Here is a 19,138-nt window from a genome sequence, read left to right as displayed (position 1 = left end):
TTATCATCTGGACCTGAATTAGTTTGACTTGTCCATTTGTTTGTGTTGTAAGCAGCTTCATCCTTATTTATGTTCAATTCACCAAACCAGCGTCAGTTTTAAAGCCTCATCCGAATGTTTAAAAATGCAGACCAAAGCTGACCGGACATTTATCAAACGACCCTTCAGATCTCAGTGTTCAGTTTGTTCCTGTTTGCCAATTCACGCAGTCCGACTCGACCCTTTGATGAAGAGGAAACTCCAGAGCTGTGAGCTAATCTGAATTTAAACTTATTTAAATAAAACCTGCTGATTTTTTTTATCGCATCGTTAGTCACGCGTGTGCAAACAGACCATATGTGTGCCACAAAGTTCAAACACCACTGTTTAGTTTTACATGTAAACTGTAGATGCCGACTGATTTTATGCTCATCTGTCTTTTTTTTCTTGATGTACGAACTGTTAGCGTTGATTTTAAAGCATCAAGTCAATCATAACTCTGTTTATATTAAAGAGAAATTGTTTCATCCGTCATGTGACCACATATCCTGACGTAGACGTGAATAAACGACATTTTGCCAAGAGCACAGAGACGATCATTTCTTTTCAAGTGAAGTCGTAAACAGAGAGCAGCAGTAGTGAGTTAAGGTAGCCTGTGAGGACACCTGCAGACAACACTCAGGGCTGAAAACGCCCTGACTTCCTCTGCATGTTTTTTGGGGGTAAGAATCTCGTAAACGTTTTATTTATAGTTTAGACTCAGTAACAGCCATCGATAAAAGTGTTAATAAGCAGATTTTGTTACCATGGGGCCGAAAGACTGTTTCCTGTCTTTGTGCTAAGCTACGCTAACCAGCTGCTGGGAGACAGATTTAAAGTGGTATTCAGCATCTTATTCTCAAAAATGCTGAATTTTGTCTTCATTATGAGGTGAAAATCACTTCAACCTGATTTGATTTGTGCGATAAAACAGCTGCTAACACAGCGAAGCGATGTTTAGGTCACTTTATTTCATGAAAACAAAGATCTTACATGTTGGCAGTAGGAGGCTCGGTGTTTCCGGGTCGGCTGACATCAGTGCTCGCTCACGGTCGCCAGGCCGAGCGTCCGCTCTGCTTGGCAGTTCGCACTGGACACCGACCAGATGTCGCTCATCTCTGAGGGGAGAGAAGCAACGCCGAGTTCAGACAAATGGAGCTGAAAGATGAGTCACGTCTCTCAGCAGCATTAAGGAACTGGACCGTCCACAATTACATAATTAAACAAACAAAACGTATTTTATCATTAATCAGACGGCTGATTGTGGAAACAAACAACAAACTGTCCAAACACCACAAATATTCAGTTCACTGAACAATGAGCGAAACAATTGACTATCAAAATAGAAAATTAATCTGCAGCCGAGTCGAGCTTTGATGAGGTGAGCGGGCTGTTTCTGAACGTCCTCAGAGCTGCAGACGACACCATGATGGGAACTGAGCGGCCATTTTTCTTTCTGCTCAGATCTGTTCATTTACAGGTTCCTCAAAACCCTTTCATAAACAAGATTCAGATGAGAAACTGAGCAGATCTGCACACAGATCTGCTCTGTGTGCAGATCTAACAAACATTAATATGTTAATGAGGCAGCTTCACAGGTTTCCACAGAGCTAGGCTAGCTGTTTCCCCTTGTTTTCAGTCTTTATGCTAAGCTAACCAGAAAGATATTAGATGGTATCAATATTCTCGCCTAACTCTCTGCAAGAAAGTGAATACGAGTATTTTCCAACTGTTTTCTTTAAATGCAACCTTAAAAGAACGTTTGGAACTTTTCTGCATGATTGCTTCATGTAAGTTCGAGAGGATTCGTCTTTTTTCCGGACGTTGTGCCCTCTTGGCACATTTTTTCACAAGGATTTTGTTATAAACATGCTCAAATACAGTGTGAACGGTTGTAAAAGATGCAGAAACTTTACAACGGTGACTTCTGTGGAGCAGAAACAACACTGCAGCTTCCAGGCATTACTCTGCACCAAAGGAAGAGGAAGGAATAAAGGATGAACGGTTTGATTTACCCGTCTTGAACTTGCTGTAAGTGCCGTTGTCCTGCGTGATTTTGCCGCCCGAGCAGAACGCCAGTCCTCGCTCTCGCCACCTGCCAGCAAACGCGACATGTGACGGGTTTTATTCAGACCAGCTCATTCCTCGTAGTCCTAACTGCTTTGTTTTAACTGTGTGTGTGACTCACCGATGAAAGATGAAGATGATGACGATCAGCACGAGGGACATCAGATCAGTGAGAATCCACATCAGTTTATACTCAGCTGGACTCTGGTGATGAAGAGGGACAGTGTGGAGCAGAGAGGTCAGTGTTTCATCTTCACTCACTGCTCAAACAATTCAGTTCACACGTGCAGGCGAATAAGAAGATCCACTGTGTGCCTGTGAGAGGTGGAGTAGCAGTGTGACGTTACCATGAGGAAGAGCGGGGAGCTCATGGTGCTGAGGAGCTGGGGAGCGTTGGTGGTGACCGACTGGACGCCGCTGCACCAGGCCAGCGAGTAGAGCCACGGCTGGCTGATCACATACAGGTTGGTGGAGATGTTCACTGCAGCGTACTCGCTGCACACAGGTGACGACAAGAGTCATGACGCGTTACACAACACCGTCTCTATCTCACACACACACACACACACACACACCTGATGAGCTCAGTGGACATGGCGCTGTAGTGCAGGTTGAGTTTGACGATGTGGTTCCTCTGGAGCTCCTCTAGGGGGAGCCGGCTCCCTGATGTCTGCTGCAGCTCGGGGTCCATCTCCTGGACCAGAGCCCGCAGGTCTGATGGCAGCCACAGCACCTGAGGAACACGTGATAACGTGATACTGAATTCATAACAGAGTCTGGTTTCTTCTGCTTTCATTAGACATAAAATAATCGTTCATGTCGCCATCATTCACTCTTTAACTTCTGTTCAGTCAAAAGATGTTTCTCCTAAAGCAGAGCTGTCAGTTACAGGAAGTGGCCGATCAGACTGTACCAAGTGCTCGCTCAAAGCGAAGCCTCACCTGCGAGGAGTGGATGGAGGACTCGTTCTGGATGACCTCCAGCGTGCGCTGGATCCAGGTGTCTCTGTACGGGTGTCCTCTGGGTGGACGGTAGAGGTCGAAGATCACCAGTTTGTCTTTGTGAGCGGCCAGCTGGAGGAAGGCCCGCAGGCTGCAGACCGACTGCGCCCCCGCCTGCTGGCGCCCGCCTGCTCCCAGAGAGCCGACTGTGCCGAACGGATTGTGCTGGAAGGGGACGACCATCGATCCCGAATCAATGCAGTGACACTGTGGCCAATGTGCTGATCAGAACAACCAACACTTTCTACTTTCATCGCCTCAGCGCTGCTTCTGTTGCTGCTTTAATTCCTGACCTCAGTCCTGTTGTTTATTCTCACCTGTTTGTGTCTCACAGTTATTTCTGCAGTTAGATTTTAACCTGTTAACTGTTACCTAAAGTCAGTTTGCTAATCAGGCTGCAACTAACGATCATTTTCATTACTGATGTTTTGGATAATTACCTTCTTGATTCACTGATTTTGGTCTGTAAAATGTCAAAAATTAGTAAAAAAGTCCTGCAGTTTGACCGTTTTATATCTTCGCCTGAAAAATAATTTTAACAATTAACTGATTGTTAAAACTGCAGAATAATTTTCTGACGATCTTATTATTTCTGTGATCAATGCTTCTGCTGCTGATGTTATTTAATGTGGCATTGATCAGCACCGCAGAGCAGACTGAAACACACTCAGTCTATTTTCTATATATATTTCTACTGTATGTAGCTCCATTAGCTTCCAGCACGTGACTCACCGAGAGGAACCAGGCGCCGGCGTTCAGGCTCTGCAGCTCAGACCAGGTGAACATGGCAGCCGGGATGTCGGTCAGGTTGGGGAAGACCTCATGGATGTTGGTGGTCCTCTGAAGGGTGTGGTCGTGCATCAGGAAGGGAACCCCGTCGACGCTACAACCATGAGAACAGCTCTGACTCGTGTGGCCGTGAAATGTTGCACCAACATTAATCTTCCCACCAGGATCGATTAGAAAGAATCTGGTGATCTGTTAACTTTCCATCCAGCTGCAGTTTAAAACTTACAGCACTTTAGTTTATGACAAAAAAAAACTGTAAAACTGATGACATTCACATCAGCTTCAGCCGGACTAGCAAATGTTAGCATGCTAACATGCTAAACTAAAATTTTGCACAGAAACACCTGCTAAACATTAGCATGACAACATGTTCATTGTGATGCAGAGCGAGTAGCATGAATTTGATGCAGCTCAGCATCGCACAGTGACAGGAAACCGGCTGCTGACTGACCTGATGGTGACGTCCGTCTCCAGGCCGTCACTTCCCGCTTCCACGGCCTTCTCAAACGACATCAGCGTGTTCTCTGGAGCGAGCTGCAAATGGAGATACACACAACAACAAACAGACCATCAGTAGGCTCACACGGTGAGGACGACATGGAAAGAAGCTCGGTAACACAATTAATGACCGCGGTCATTTTTTACAGTGTAAACGGTCTTATCAGGTTTTTGCTCACCATGGGGGCCCCTCTGTGGCCGATGAGGGCGGGTGCCGGGCCCAGGGTCCCCGCCTCTTTGATACAAGGAGAATACAGACCGAGGGGCACCAAGTAGAGGCCAGCCAGGACGGTCAGGTAGCCCCCCATGATGAGACCCCGCCTGACTGGTGCAATAACACTGAATCTGGTTATTACAGAACGCTGTTATTTGCTTCTGAATTATCCTTAAATTCAGTTTTAAAAACGTGTTCATGATTTTTTACTTCTTCAGGAAATAATTTGGCATTTTGAGAAACATGTTAATCTTTTTCTTGCTGAGAGAAACAAAAATTCTCTGTTGAGCCGACTGAGAAACAGACATTTTTACGTGTTTTTGTACAGATTAAACTACTGAGATGTAACATATTAATCAGCAAGCTTTAGAGGATCCTGTAGGTGGATTTGTGACCTTTGGACAGAGCCCAGGCTAACTGTTTCCCCCTGTTTCCAGTCTTTGTGCTAAGCTAAGCTAACTGTTGGCTCCAGCTTAATAATTAGCAAATGAACATTTTTTCAGTGATTGAACCTCAGAACAAAACAAAACGTGCACCTCACCTCTGCTGCGCATGCGAAAGAAATGCAATGCTATTGGCCAGGACAGCGCTGTCATCAGTAAGACTCCACCCACATGCAAATAAGGTGCGGTCACCTGGTCAGAAAACAAAACAAGTCAGGTGTCAGCGAGGAACCCACACTGAGAGCAGTGAAGGAGGAGGAGGAAGAGGAGAGTCACCTGGAAGGAGAGCAGTAACGTCGTCCATTCTTTACTCCACAGGTCCGACAACACAGCCGTGGCTACAATGGAGAAGGTGAGACTCACCAGGATCCCGATCTGACAACCAGGAAACACAGTATCAAATATGATAGAACACATCTCATTGGTCCATTTACATCATCTGTGTTTGACTTTATCCAATCAGGAACTCTGAACACAAACAGCACCAAAAAGAGTGAGAGCTTTTCTGCTTTGTTTGGTCACAAAATGTTGTCTGATCTTCATCAAGTTCACAGGAAAAAACAACAATTAAAACTGTTTTAACTGAACACGCCCAAAAAACACAGACAGTGCTGGTGGGGGGGGGGCTCTTTGGATTTAAAGGTAGAATGTGTAACGTTTCCACATTAAAATGTCTAAAATGATCTGTTTTACAGACTTTGTTGAGTTGTGCGACTTCATTCAAGGTAAAGGTGCGTTTCATTTGCTCACCGTCGCCCCCCTGTTCGCTGTGACCTCCAGAGAAACACAGGATCCTTCAGACTGAGGCAGGAAGTCAGCAAACAAATAAAACTTCATGCAAAACCTCGTCTGAACAGTTCTGATGTCAGATTTTTATTGACAGCAGCGGTTGTCCAACAATGAAAACTCCCATGATCCCACACTACTTCATGATGTCATCGTTTAACGTTTAGCAGCAGAGACCTCAGACCTGCACGCCGTCAGAGGAGGTTCTGGTTCATTGCTCCGGGTTCTGGCGGGCTGAGGTCTGGGCTTTGACTGGACCACTCCTGAACGTGGACTTTCTTCTTCTGGAGCCACTCTGATGCAGATTTTCTGCAGCGTTTCAGCTCGTTGTGCTGTTGCGTAACCCGACTTCTTGCGAAATCATCGCCCCCTCAGTGACTGCAAGCCGTCCTCCCAAACAACTCCACCTTCGTCCCCTCCGTCCAAAAACACTCCCCCAGCAGAGCCACAAATCGTCCAGATGTTTTTCCTCAGTGGCGTCCTGCCACGGACATCACGTGTGATGAAACCTTTACAGATGTCGGACTGATGACCAGAGATGTTGATCTGGTCCTGCTCCTTCAGGCCTTCAGCTCAGACCCGTCCTGGCTGTCGCCTCCATCTGTTCACGTCTCCTCCGACTGGATGATGAACATCTGAAGTCTTAATATTTCTACTTTTATATCAATCAGTTATTAATCTGAGGTCTTCTGTGAAGTCTTTCCTCGTTAGACAGTTCCCGACTTAAATCAGCTTTGGTTGGTGTTCGACTGTGAGGGTCACTGACGTTTTTCCAGCCTTTCATGGCGTCTTCAGTGTGGATGGTTTGTGTGTTACTAGTTTAAAGAGCTGGTGTTTGTTCATTGTAACATTGATGAAGATCAGACTGGATTTTAAGACAAATTGTGATGAAAAGAATCAATTAAATGACTCTTAAGTGGTTTCAGGGCAGCGCAGCATGATCACACAGTACATCTCCATCATCCAGTGCAGATATGATTGATTATATCAGGACTGTACTGTTATATTTCTGTAAAGATCACTGATCAGAGCCCTGTAGCCTCCACAGTGATCTCTTTCTGGTGTTAATGTTCAGTTTTCCTTCAGCTCTTGCAGAGGTGCAGCGTTACCTTGTGACTCCAGTGTAAATAAAGTTTCTGGCCTTCTGACAGCAGACACACAGCCAGCAGCTGCACAGAAGAAGAAAACACACACGTTCAATCTGAATCCTGGGGTTATAATCAAATACTTTCATTATCAGTTCATCGGATGATGTGATAAATCTTAATTTCCCTTTTAGTGTCATAAAGAAAAGCAGCACATTTTTGATATTTGGCACTGAAAAAATGTGAAACGATTGATCGATTATCAAAATAGTTGCCTAGTCATTATCTTTCAGTCGACTAATTGATTAATCGCTGCAGCTCTACTTGGTGCCATCAACATGTCTGTGCAGTAGTACTGAGCTAGAGGAGGCTACTAGCTAAAAGAAGTCATGGTAGGGTCTACAGGTACAGGTGTGTTACAGGTACAGGTGTGTTACAGGTACAGGTGTGCCTAATGAGTTCATAACGTTTTAAAATTTGTTCACAAACGAGATGCAGAGTGTACATCAGCGACATCTGAGGGAATATTCAGTAACTCTGGACAGGTTAGCGGTTTCTCCCTACCTCCAGTCTTAGCTTAGCTTTCAGTGCTAAGCTAAGCTAATCGCCTCCTGGCTCCATATTAACGCACAGACATGAGTGGTAACGATCCTCTCAGCCAACTTTCTGCAGCAAAGTGAATAAACTATTGATCAAAATGTCAACCAACATCACAGAATCACACAGAGACGAAACTGAAACGACAAATATTCATGTTAATGGTCGTAAATATGACGACTCTTCGTCATCAGCGAACCCTCAGCGTCTCACCATCAGAACAGTGACGTAGGTGAAGAAGCCTGCGGCGATGACCAGCAGCACCATAGACCAGGGAAACCAGAAGCCCAGGTTCCCAAAGTTAAACCTGCACAGCCAAGAACCCGTTCAAGACAACACAGAATGAAAGTCAACGGTAAACAGAGCAGATTTACAGTCTGACGTGCAGAGAGAGACGGACATGAACCAACAGTGAATCAGAGAGTTGGTAAGAACAAAAGGACAACAAAGTCTTCCATGTGACACCTCCATGCTAACAAATGTCTGACTGATAGCAGGCTACATGCTAGCATGCTAACACTCAGCTACTTTGTATTTGGTATTTTGCAGGTAAACATGCTAACGATGCTGCCTGCCTAATGCTACGTTACCAGTAAAATCTCCTGGTGAAACGCAGATAACTTTGGGTTAAAGTCTCTTCTTCGTGGTTCAGGGCACCGACCGTGAACCAGGACGCCCCTGGTCTGAGTCCAGTATCTCTGTCTCGTTTCTCATCACCTCTCTGCTATCACTGTCTGATAAAGGGCACGAATATTACCCAAAAATACAAGTTTGTGCATTTTTTCATGTGTTAAAAAGGACGATACCTGCGGTTTCACTGCACCAGTTTTTTTGATGGTCTGCTTTCATGCGCTTTGATCAGACACCTCATTTAACATCACATGCCAATCTGTGTGCAGAGGAGGCGAGTTGAACGATGTTTTCATCCTTGTTCAAAACACTAATGCACCAAAAACGCAGCACAAAAGGCTGAGGGCCCGCAGGCGGGTCAAAATCTAGTTTTCTGACCTTAAATTGAAGAAATATTGTGCTTCTTCATGTTGCGATGATTTGAATCAGTATGTGCAGTGATTGCACCTTAAATCGTTTACTGAAGTCAAACATGCACCGCTGACATGATGAGGGGGGGTCCTGCTTTATTTAATGTAATCTGGAGAGTGTCCCTGTGCCAAAATCATATTCCTAAATGTTTTCCCCCTGCAGGCCGCGGCTACACATGATTACACTGTGAACTATGACTCAACCCACCAGTCGAAGTCATTGTAGTCGTTCTTCGCTTGTCCCCAGAAGTAGAGAAACACCAGCGTTAAGCAGAAAGCCGCCACGAGCAGAGCAAAGCTGACGCCTTCCAGCTGTCGGCGGCAGACACAAAACATGAAACACGAGTCAGCGTCCAGAGTTTACCGTCTGGTTTCCTGGAGGAAAGAGTGACCTTTGACCTCTGGAGAGGAATTCAAGCAGGAAAGCTGAAAAGCTCTCGTTAAACAGCTTGGTGATGAAGTGAAACGAGCTTTACAGTTTGGCCTGTGAATACTCGGCCTTTACATATTTCAGTTTTATTGTTCATTTCCCACCCTGCACTGACGATTTATGTTCTAATACAAGAATTCATGAGTTCAATGTTTTTGTTTGGATGATCAAAGAATCTGAATTGTGTTTTCATCATCATGCATCAGTGAACCTGAACGCAGCGATTTGTCTTTAAATACCAGAAGAAAATGTGTTTAGTTTTAAGCCTCTGCTTCAGTCATCCAGCAGTTTTTCTGGCTCGGTGTGACGACTCGGGAGCTTTTTGCCAAACGTTTTTGGCTCCCGACGCCATGAAATGAAGCCATACCTGCCTGCAGCCCTCAGCGTGTTTTTACTGGAAAGATTTTTCAGCAAGTCTCCAAAACACAAAAGTGTGGTGCAGATACATGTTTTCTAAGGTTTCTGCATATGATCCTCCTCCAGCCTACTGACACCCGTGCACTAACAGACAGGAACGCGGACTGGACCAGGTGTGGGATGGCGGTCTGACCTTGTTGCAGCAGCAGTCTCCCGGCTGAGTGCAGCTCCTCTCGTAGCGTCTCCACCTGCAGCCGTACAGGCCGGACAGACACGACACGAACGGCCGGTGCTCGTAGCGGCGCAGCACTTTAGCTCGAAGGCCCCGCAGGCGGCCGAACTGCAGCTGGGATAACGTGGATGCCATGTGGTCACGCACACGCTGACACACCTTCCATCCTGCTCACACACACCTGAAACACATGAGAATTTCTGACCAAACACAACCACAACACATTATAGTGACATTATACTTTAATACAGAATAAATATATAAATAAGTGCATTTGCTTGAATTAAGACACTGTTTTCTATTTGTTTCATATTGAAACACGACTACAAAAACAACTTTACACACAAACTAACAAGATTAAATTCCAACAGTGTCTTTAAATCTTGGATTCTTTTAGGTCTCAGCAGGAAATCTGTTGAAATTCGTCCCGATTCAGCCAAAACTCACTTACTGGAGACTATTGTGAGCTTGTTTTTGTTATTTCCTGCAGGAAATCCAGGCTGCTCTGTGGTCGCCTTCACCCTCCGTTTCTTCAAATTGCAGCTCTTATGCAACAATCGTGTTTCAGCTCATTCTGTGTGGGTTAAAATTACACTTTTCACTTACACACTGAAATAAAACATGCAAACAGCTTCTATTGAGAGCATGCATCAGAGAGGAATTAGTGGTTTGTGCTTGTTTTCCAGTCATTTCTGGTCTGCCATGACTCCCATAAACAAAAAACCTGTTGTTTACATCTGCAGTCAGCTAGTAAAACGTGTTGGAGGTAGAACTGCAGCCTGTAAAGGACCATATAGTTAATGTGTAACTGCAGTCTGAGAGAAACAATCCTGTCACTGTGTCACTCTTTGTAATAAAGCAGCTTTCTGATATAAAAACTGACCTCAGTCTATTCAGGACTGTAACTTTTCATGTCGCTTTGCTCATCGGCATCAACACAACAGAATTTAAGAGCAACAACCTGCAGTTATGATGGTAAATACCTCAAACACACATTGAGCGCAAACGTTTCAACTAATTGAAATCGTAATTTGCAGACGTGTTTCACACCTTCAGTCACGTGTTGTTAGCGGGCCGAATTGACGTCTGTATCCTGATCATGAGTAAAAACGGTTAATCAGATGAAATCGGCGAACCGAATTGACCAGCAAAGCTTGATAATACGAAATTAACGGATTTTCATAGTTCAGTCTGGTGATCCACTACACACAGAGGACAGAACGGGACCGATCAACACATGAAGCGGATCACCCGAAACACATCGAGGCCAAACATCAGGTCCAGTATCTCTGATGTGACCGAGTATTATTCTCATATCAACACGTAGCGACAGTTCTCTTACCTCCAGGTCGGTTCTTCTCCCGATGAGCGGCAGAGAAGCAGCCGCAGTGCGCAGCTCTTCCTCGGATACCCGATGTGAGGCAGGTGGCATGAGGACGAGGTCCTGTCAATTTGTCTGGAGTTACTACCGATAACGGAAGTAAAAGGGTTTGTCTAACAAAATGTAGCACCGGATTTTAACTCTCATTCAACGCTTCTGGATCGCAAACAGTAAACAGATTTAACTACGTGCTGTCGAGAAACGGCTACAATAGCATTTTAGCTAGCATCAACAGCAAACATTGCAGGGGCGTTTTGTTTTCCACTTATACAGCGTGTTATAGTAAAATATGCAGCACAGAGGACACTTTAGAGGCAACACAAATACATTGCTATTAATGTTTACTAAAATTGTGACTTATACTGCAAAATAAAGTCAGTATTTTATTGGATAAAATCAGGTTAAACGTAAACGAAACGCTTTATTTTGAAAATTGTAACGGAAATGAATGTATGTTCAATTCTGCGTAGCTTTACAGAATTCGTGCCGATGCCCTCGACCTCTGTATCACCGACTGCCACCTGTTGCCACAGTGATGCAAACACAGTTACATCAGGTGAGTCCAGGTGAAGATGCTTTTCTCAGGTATTATCAAGATTGAAGGCAGGTATCAAACACACAGGTCACAAAAACACACTGATGACAATGACTGCAGCAACCGAAAGACATGAAACATCAAATGTCTTGATATTGCCTTTGTGTCTTTAGAAACACCCTCCAGAATTGTGTCTAACTGCATGTACAAGTGGGAGGAAAACCCGGGGCAGACCCAGAACTCACTGGGGGGGATTACACAGCTCATCTGGCTCTGGAAGACTGCAGAATCCCCCAAGAGGAGCTGGGAGGCTTTGCAGCTTAAAGGCTTTGCAGAAGAAAATTAATGGATAGACACCAACACAAAATATACAGTGTGCTTTCAGTCAGAACTATTTAGCCCACCCCCACAAACAGAACCAAGAGGGGTCATCCAAAGTGCAGAGAGACCGTCTGAGAAAACTAAAAACTACAAACCTGAGAGAGAAATTACACAGAACAGAGAAATCAGGATCAACCAGCCTCCATCCTTTTCTTCCAACACATTTCTAATATCGACATGTCTTTCATATGCAGCAGCGTCTCCCAGCTGTCACCCAGCTGCTGAGTCGACGCTCCCAAAGCGTCTTCTGGAATAATCTGCCTGCTAATCATTAAGGCTGCCTGGGTCCAGTCCCTCAGTCTTAGCTGCTTTTTAACACCTTCCAGCCCTCTGAAATATGTTTTTTATGGAATACAAAATGCATTCCAGTGGTGGAATGTACAAACTACAAGCAACTCAAATGTGTACTCGAGTATTTTAATGTCATTCCACTTCTACTTCTACTCCACTGCAGTTCAGAGGGAAACTTATGTTTTACGTCACAGTTATTGCAAAGCTTTAGTTGCTTCTCACTTTACAAACTGAGATTTTGACAGAAAATCATCTGGGAACTACTTTGATAATCATTTTTCCTGCAAAAACAATGTTTCCAGCTTCTAAAACGTGAGAATTTGCTGCTTTTTCTTTTAATGAATTTTAGTAGTGGAGTATTTTTATAGTGTGGTATTAGTACTGTTGCTGAAGTAATGGATCTGAATACTTCTACCACTGACTGTGACATTAATATAACAGTGAATTGATGTCTACCGTGTATATTTCCAGCAGGCTGCAGAAGCTTTTAAACAGTCTATAAAACCTACTGATACCCGAATCTCCTCCACAAACATGCCATATTTGAGGTTATCTCCAAAAATTAAATCGCATTTGTTTTATGTGATCAGATATTATGTACATCAACACAGTAGAAATCTTCTGTTTACATTTTCCCATCCGTTCCCTCCAAGCAAAGGCTGTCGAATAAATAAAAGGCAGCGAGGCAGAGACAGAGCTACACTGCAGCCTGTATGAACACAGAAGGTCTGAACCAAAACATAACTCACCAAGTTCCATGTGACTCCACACAGAGCTGCAAAATTCAACATTTACCGGCAAAAACGAGTCAGAGAGGAAACCAGAATGAAAACATGCCTCCTGCGGCCAGTCGGCAGGTCCACCAGTTCAGTCCAGTTCTGAATATCTCAGCTTTTTAATGGGCTGTTGTGAAATGTGGTACTGACATTCATGGTTATAAAAACTGTGGAAATCCCTTCACTTTGCCTTTAGCGCCACCATCAGGTGCAAATTTGTCCAGGACTTTTTTTTAATGACCAAACATCAGCTGCACTTCGTCTTTAGTGCTAAGTAGCTAATAATGACTAATGGTAAAATTTCCTGCTAACATCAACATAATCACTGAGCATTTTAGCACCAGCGTAGCCTCGAACAGCCTGACGGAGCCGCTCAGGTATCTGAGCTCCTCTGCGGTCCTCAGCGTCACCACCACATTCAGCTGCTAAACCTAATCTCTTCATGTATATTCCTACAGATTCTCAGTTATAATACTTATATGATAATGCTAAATGCTTGAGAATTAAGAATCTTATGAATTTATAGTAAAACCAGGTCTTTTCCTCCTCTGTCTCTTCCCACTGAGCAGATGCTTTCTAATCGCTTGTTTGCAGCTGCAGGAGCAACTTGCCAAAAAGCTTCTGAATGTTAGCAATGCGTCCACACAGGAAATGGACATAATAGCTTAGCACAAGTGTGTGAGACAAGTTTTGGACGTTAATGGACAATTATAGCCAAAAAGATTCTGCTGTAATGAAGGCTGTGCTGCACATGTGAGCATAGTGCTTCATGTTTACGGTTCATGCACTCCTTCCATCGCACTGGGCCTGAGAAGAGGATGATGATGTCATTTAGCATGTTTTTGGTCAAAAACCAAAGTGCTACACAAATTAAGATTTGACCTGACGGTGGCGCTGCACCAAGTTTTTAAATGTGCTCTGTAAATAAACCGGACATGCTTCAAGTCAGTACTTTAACTTCATAGTTTCATTTCAAAAGTATTGTGCTGAAGAACAGAAACAACACAGACCAGAATGTGACCATGTCCAACCTCTTTGTGCAGGAGAAGATGGCGCTGTGCATGTTGCGCCCCCTGCTGGTGTCAGAATGTAACTGCAGTCGTACCTGCAGGAGTTTTCTTACCCTGACCTGAGCCTCTCAGCTGCAGTCACTCCCAGGACACGTGTACCGCCTCCAGCAAGCACAAGCAACAAGTTCAGGCTGAACAACAGCACTTCCTGTTTCAACCTCCAAAGTAAAACACAGCCAACACGTTGCAGAGAATGTTGGGACACACCTGTTTCTTCTTTATTTTTTAATTGCTGGAGGTGTCATTCAATACTTTTCTTGTCAACAGATCTTATGAGCACCAACACATCTCCAACACTTTGACCTCTCCGCTGTTTGTGGCTCTCAGCTGCTAAACCCTACTGTTCCTACTGAAGATGTGACTCTATTTTAAAAAGCACCTCTCAAATGTTTGTTAGAATGACTCAGACATTTCCTTAAAACAACTGGAAACTTGTTTTACTATTTGCTAGGCGGACTCGACAGGACTATTTTCAGCTGTGGATTAATACACATTTGGTGCACTATTGAATGACAGCAGGATGGTGTGTGTGATTGATTCAGAATAAATTACAGGGCCTCAGAGTGAGTGACCTGGTGCTGTGGTGTGACTCATTGATCTGTTTCTTTGTGGTACAGAGGAATAATCCATCACGGTTTGGATACACACATAATACTTATCGGCAGGATAGATTTGTCACTTTGGGTCTTACATGGGGAATAAACTGTAGATCATTACTAGACTTAACCAAGAAAATTTGTTATGACTAAGTTTCTGGAGCAAAAGCTGCTGCCTCGAATAATTTGTGATTTTATTTTGAAGGCCGACCCGCGTTTCCTGATTCTGGATCTGTCTGACGCGGCAGCTTGGATGGGATTTTAGGCTCTTTGAGGGGAGTCGGATCTTGGTGAGCCATTCCTTTCAAAGAGCCGTTCAAAAAAACTGGCTCATTTGGCTAATTTTTAGATTTATTAAGTTCTAAAAAAGCAGTCTGGCCTTAACTCGTTTTATCTTGGAAATAATCACTGGGAGGAATGAATTTAGATATCCCACCAATGAGTTTGAATTATTCTGAAATACTGATAACGTTATTTGACATGTGTGGCTTAGATTTTAAAGTCAGATCTGGATTAATTGTAAATATTCCACAGGGTGGCGCCAAATCACTCTGCTTTGACAGTGACTTGAATTACCATTACAAATTCTGTGTATGTATGTAAACCACGACTTGAACACGTATAAACATTAAAAAAAAAAAAAAAACAAAGCAGGCTACAATGAATTTCTGTGCAAATTATTTGTGGGGCCTGACTTAAAAGATATTTTTTGACAAATTTTGACTGTCTGCCATGAAAGAAAATTGCATCCAAATGCTGCTTTTTTCCTTAATTGGCTCATTTTGTCGACGACGGACTGACTCTCCTCCTCCTCCTCCTTTAGACCACTCGCTGCTGTGGCTCTCCAAGGCAGGGGGCATTCACGTGTTTCTGTGTTGTTGTTTTTTGTTTGTTTGTCTGTTTTGTTACTGGCGCATTCAGTTAAGGCAGCGAGCACAACGTGGCGTGATGCTATTGAGAGGGGGGGGGGGCGGTTCCCAGCTGCGACTCGGTTCCCTTCGTTCATGTTAACGAGCCGTTCAAAAGAACCAGTTCGTTCGCAAACGTCACAACACTAGAATCAACTTAAGTTTGTCGTCGAAAAGGTGGGAAGTGAATTACCTGAAACCCTTTGCAGTTGCCCCCACCACAAAGAGTCCGTGTGGGCAGCCGGAGGAATGACAGACCTGTGCGTGTCATTGGCGGTGTTGGGAGTCGCGGTGCTCCTCAGCGAGGCGACCCGCCGGACAGCAGCGTCTCTTTCGCCCGGAGCTTACGGGATTTACCTGCTGGAAGCGGCGTCCACCTTCCAGCTCTGCTGCTGCACTCATGAACTGAAGCTGCTGGGCGAAACGTCCCGGCTGGAGCTGCCGCTCAGCGTCACCCTCACCTACACCATGACGGTTATCCACCTGTTAACTTTCCGGGGGGCGACGTGTAACCCCAGCGGGGCTCTGGAGAGCATTTGCCGGGGAACCCGCAGCGTTCGGGCAGCCGTCGTCCTCATTGCGTGCCAGTTCGGCGCTGCAGTCGCCGCGCAGTTCTTCGCCGCCTTCGTGTGGTCGCTGGGTCTCTCCGACGTGCACATCAGGCACCAAAGGTTCGGGTTCAGATGCTTCGACCCGCTCGGTGGGACTGTTCTGGAGGCCGCGGCCGTGGAGCTGGCCTGCGCTTTCATCGTCCAGGCTGCGGCCATGCACGTCCACAAGCTGGACGAAAAAGTTCGAGTTCACTTCATCGCTGCGGTCATCACGGCGCTGGTTTACACAGGTGCGTTAATGAGCGACACGGGACGAACTGTTTCATTTCATTAGACGCTTGTTTATATGTTCACAGAACTATAATGAAAGAAGAAAACTTTAAACAATAAAATAACTTAAGTAAAAATACAATAAAATAAAATATGAAATAAATTGATGAATTATTTGCGGTGTGTCAGATGGTTTGCGGTGATTTGATTAATTGTCATTAAGGACGCAGTCATCTGAAATTAATGATAAAACCCCAGAGCCACACAGACTGTCACCAGATGAAGATACAGTGATGTCACATAACTCAGTGATCAATTATCAGTGATCATATTGATCACCCTCAGACGAGGCAGGGTTAGCAGCTGAGGGCCCTGAACGCCCCACGGGTGCTGTGTAACAGTTAAATGTTAAAATTCCTGCAATCGTAAATCTAAAAATCTAATTTTAATAACTAAAGTGCTGATATTGTGCTGACATGATGCATTTTTTAAAAGTGTTACTTTACCAAAAACTCACTTACCTGTGTTCAGGTGTTCCCCTTTAGAGTGAAGCAGAACAGGATCTCTGTTAAATAAACTCAGTGCTGTTTGTCTCCCACTGCAGGTGGAGGTATTTCAGGAGCAGTTTTTAACCCCGTCCTGGCCTTCTCCGTCCAGTTCCCCTGCAGCGGCCACACCTATCTGGAGTACTGCTTCGTCTACTGGCTGGGACCAGTTCTAGGTGAGGACGTGGATTCTGTTTGTGCTGGTCCGACCCAGGCTGGCTGTAGGAAGCAGTTTAAGGTTGTCTGTCTGAATGCTGAATGACTTTAAACATTTTTTAGGAGTAAAATAAGAAATTACATTATTGATTTGTTAATCTTCGTTTAATATTTTATCCTTTTTAAAGGAAGAGCCTGACATGTGGGGGAAAATGCTTATTTCTATTAATTTCTGGCAGAGTTGCACAGCTGGATTGGTGGAATAATTCCTGAATTATCATGAAAAAACTGTCAGAAGCACTGAACAAACTCACCACTTCACATGAAACCACACCCAGGCTAAAGGCTAGCAGAGTTCTGTCATATATGAGGATGACATTTGTCATTTCTGCTTGTTTTTAATGATTCGTAACTAAAGCATCGTTGCGAGAGCCTGATTGGCTCCCTTATGTCGACCAAACTAACCTCCTGTGTCGTGCACGTGTTGGCAGGCGTGGCGAGCTGCGTCCTGCTGTTCGAGAAGATCATCCCCTTCCTGTCTGGGAAGAGCACCGTTGGTCTGGAGGTCCCGGCGGCCCAGAAACAGAAGACACAGTAGCAGAGATGTGAGGACAGGACAGGTCAAGTCAATCCCCGGCCGGTGGATGTGACTGAACAACACGAGTTAATCATGCAGCTAATTGTCCGTTCACTTGGTCAGTTACGGCACAAACTTAGAAAACATGCACTACACGCACAGTGAAAGGTTTCGCCTGGTGTTTATCATTAAAGCACAATTCTGGAGGCACAACAAAGCTGCAGTTGATCAGCTGATGGTTCAGAGATGTTGGGCAAAGATAGCGGTGAGGTGAAAGCTGCTCTAAGAAAACGGCGTGCATCGCAAATTAATGCAGAAAAATTCTGCTTTGAAATCATAGAACAAGACGCTTGTGCAGAACTTGCCTGAGAATCAGCACGATTTTAAGTTTTCTTCAGGATCAGAATCATCCAGTGATATTTGTCTGTGCATGCGTTGATACGCTGCAGGCAGGAGCTTCTAATAATCTTTTAATGGTGCAATTTTTCCAAAATGTTGGAGGCCTCATCAAACCCAAAGCAGGATGCTGCTGCTGTCACTACCTTACAGGCACTAAACAGGACTTAACTTTGAAAGCACACTAAGTAACTAAGGTGCATCTGGAGAAAAGGAAGAATACAAGGGGTTGATATGTTTGATATTTGTTTAATTTATGAGCATCAGGAATACTTGTCATTGTCTTTGTTGTTGTTGTTGCTGTCGTTGTTGTCGTTGTTGTTGTTGTCGTGGTCGTTGTTGTCGTTGTAGAGCTGTGAACTAACAGTGGCGGGAATCGGCACAATGGTTTGGTCTGTTTCAGTTGACGTTGGGTGTGTGGGGGACACTTTCAGATGTTGAGGACACTGTGATGCTGACGGAGTTTTTCTTTTTTCCTCTTAAGTTTGGACGAGCAAAGTTTTTGCTGTGTGTTGAAACTGTGCTTTCCCGCAGAAATCATGACTGCGTGTCCTGACTGTGGGTGTTTATCTCAATTATGGAGGAAGAGTTAAAGCACGCTGTGTGATATTTGCTATGGATGATGTTGGGATAACTATTTTTCCACTGGATTTTTTTATCTCTCAGAACTACAGTAGCTGTGAACCAATGACAAATTAATTTACAACTTTAATACCTCTAGAGTCTGAATGACGACGATTTTGTTTCTGACAGAATACTTGTTTCTGACATTTGTAATATCACCTGTGAAACATTTTGATTAAAACATGTGTTTGAAAAAAGGACACATTTATTTATTGTGTTTGTTTTATGCTTAAATATTTTGTGCTTTTTGGGAAAAAAAATCTCATCATTCATCTTCCCGGGAGGATGAATTTTATAGTAACTATGATCACCTGACCTTTCATCTAGCGCCACTATCAGGTCAAAAGTACTATTTAGAATATGTTAGCATGCTAACACATAGCTAAGATAGTCAACATGGTAAATATTATACTTGATAAGCATTAGCATGTTAGCATTGCAGCCTGTTAAACTGTGTCTCAGATACATATCTATACAGTATGTATGTAAAAAAAAAAAAGGAATTTCCCAGTTTCAGATTATAA

At 44.1% G+C, this 19,138-nt stretch overlaps 2 protein-coding genes across 7 annotated transcripts; one reads left to right on the top strand and one right to left on the bottom strand.

The window, feature by feature from the left end:
• Window positions 1-952: 952 nt before the first annotated feature.
• LOC121617250 (glycerophosphodiester phosphodiesterase domain-containing protein 5-like) lies at window positions 953-10,998 on the bottom strand. Of its 6 annotated transcripts, none has more exons than XM_041952358.1 (17): window positions 10,900-10,998; window positions 10,009-10,131; window positions 9,519-9,757; window positions 8,747-8,850; window positions 7,712-7,805; window positions 6,926-6,985; window positions 5,307-5,405; window positions 5,129-5,222; window positions 4,553-4,698; window positions 4,327-4,409; window positions 3,819-3,969; window positions 3,027-3,251; window positions 2,661-2,818; window positions 2,433-2,580; window positions 2,207-2,289; window positions 2,034-2,113; window positions 953-1,136 (listed from the first exon to the last, which is right to left on the bottom strand). In XM_041952358.1, exons 3-17 carry the CDS (start codon window positions 9,690-9,692, stop codon window positions 1,054-1,056), a joined length of 1,782 nt encoding a protein of 593 aa, XP_041808292.1. In that variant the 5' UTR covers window positions 9,693-9,757; window positions 10,009-10,131; window positions 10,900-10,998; the 3' UTR covers window positions 953-1,053. The 6 variants fall into 6 exon arrangements, with proteins under 6 accessions (XP_041808292.1, XP_041808293.1, XP_041808294.1 ...); XM_041952359.1 differs by having other exon boundaries at window positions 9,519-9,724; XM_041952357.1 differs by having other exon boundaries at window positions 954-1,136; window positions 9,519-9,738.
• A 4,695-nt stretch (window positions 10,999-15,693) lies between these two features.
• LOC121617455 (aquaporin-11-like) lies at window positions 15,694-18,758 on the top strand. The gene is made up of 3 exons (XM_041952643.1): window positions 15,694-16,336; window positions 16,921-17,037; window positions 17,509-18,758. The coding sequence occupies exons 1-3, from the start codon at window positions 15,745-15,747 to the stop codon at window positions 17,613-17,615; spliced, it is 816 nt and encodes a 271-aa protein (XP_041808577.1). The 5' UTR covers window positions 15,694-15,744; the 3' UTR covers window positions 17,616-18,758.
• The last annotated feature ends 380 nt before the right edge of the window (window positions 18,759-19,138 follow it).

Source organism: Chelmon rostratus, chromosome 14 (assembly GCF_017976325.1).
Source record: "Chelmon rostratus isolate fCheRos1 chromosome 14, fCheRos1.pri, whole genome shotgun sequence".
Taxonomy (NCBI): Eukaryota; Metazoa; Chordata; class Actinopteri; order Chaetodontiformes; family Chaetodontidae; genus Chelmon; species Chelmon rostratus.
The sequence above is the reverse complement of the archived record's forward strand: the minus strand, read 5'-3'. Positions and strand labels throughout refer to the sequence as shown.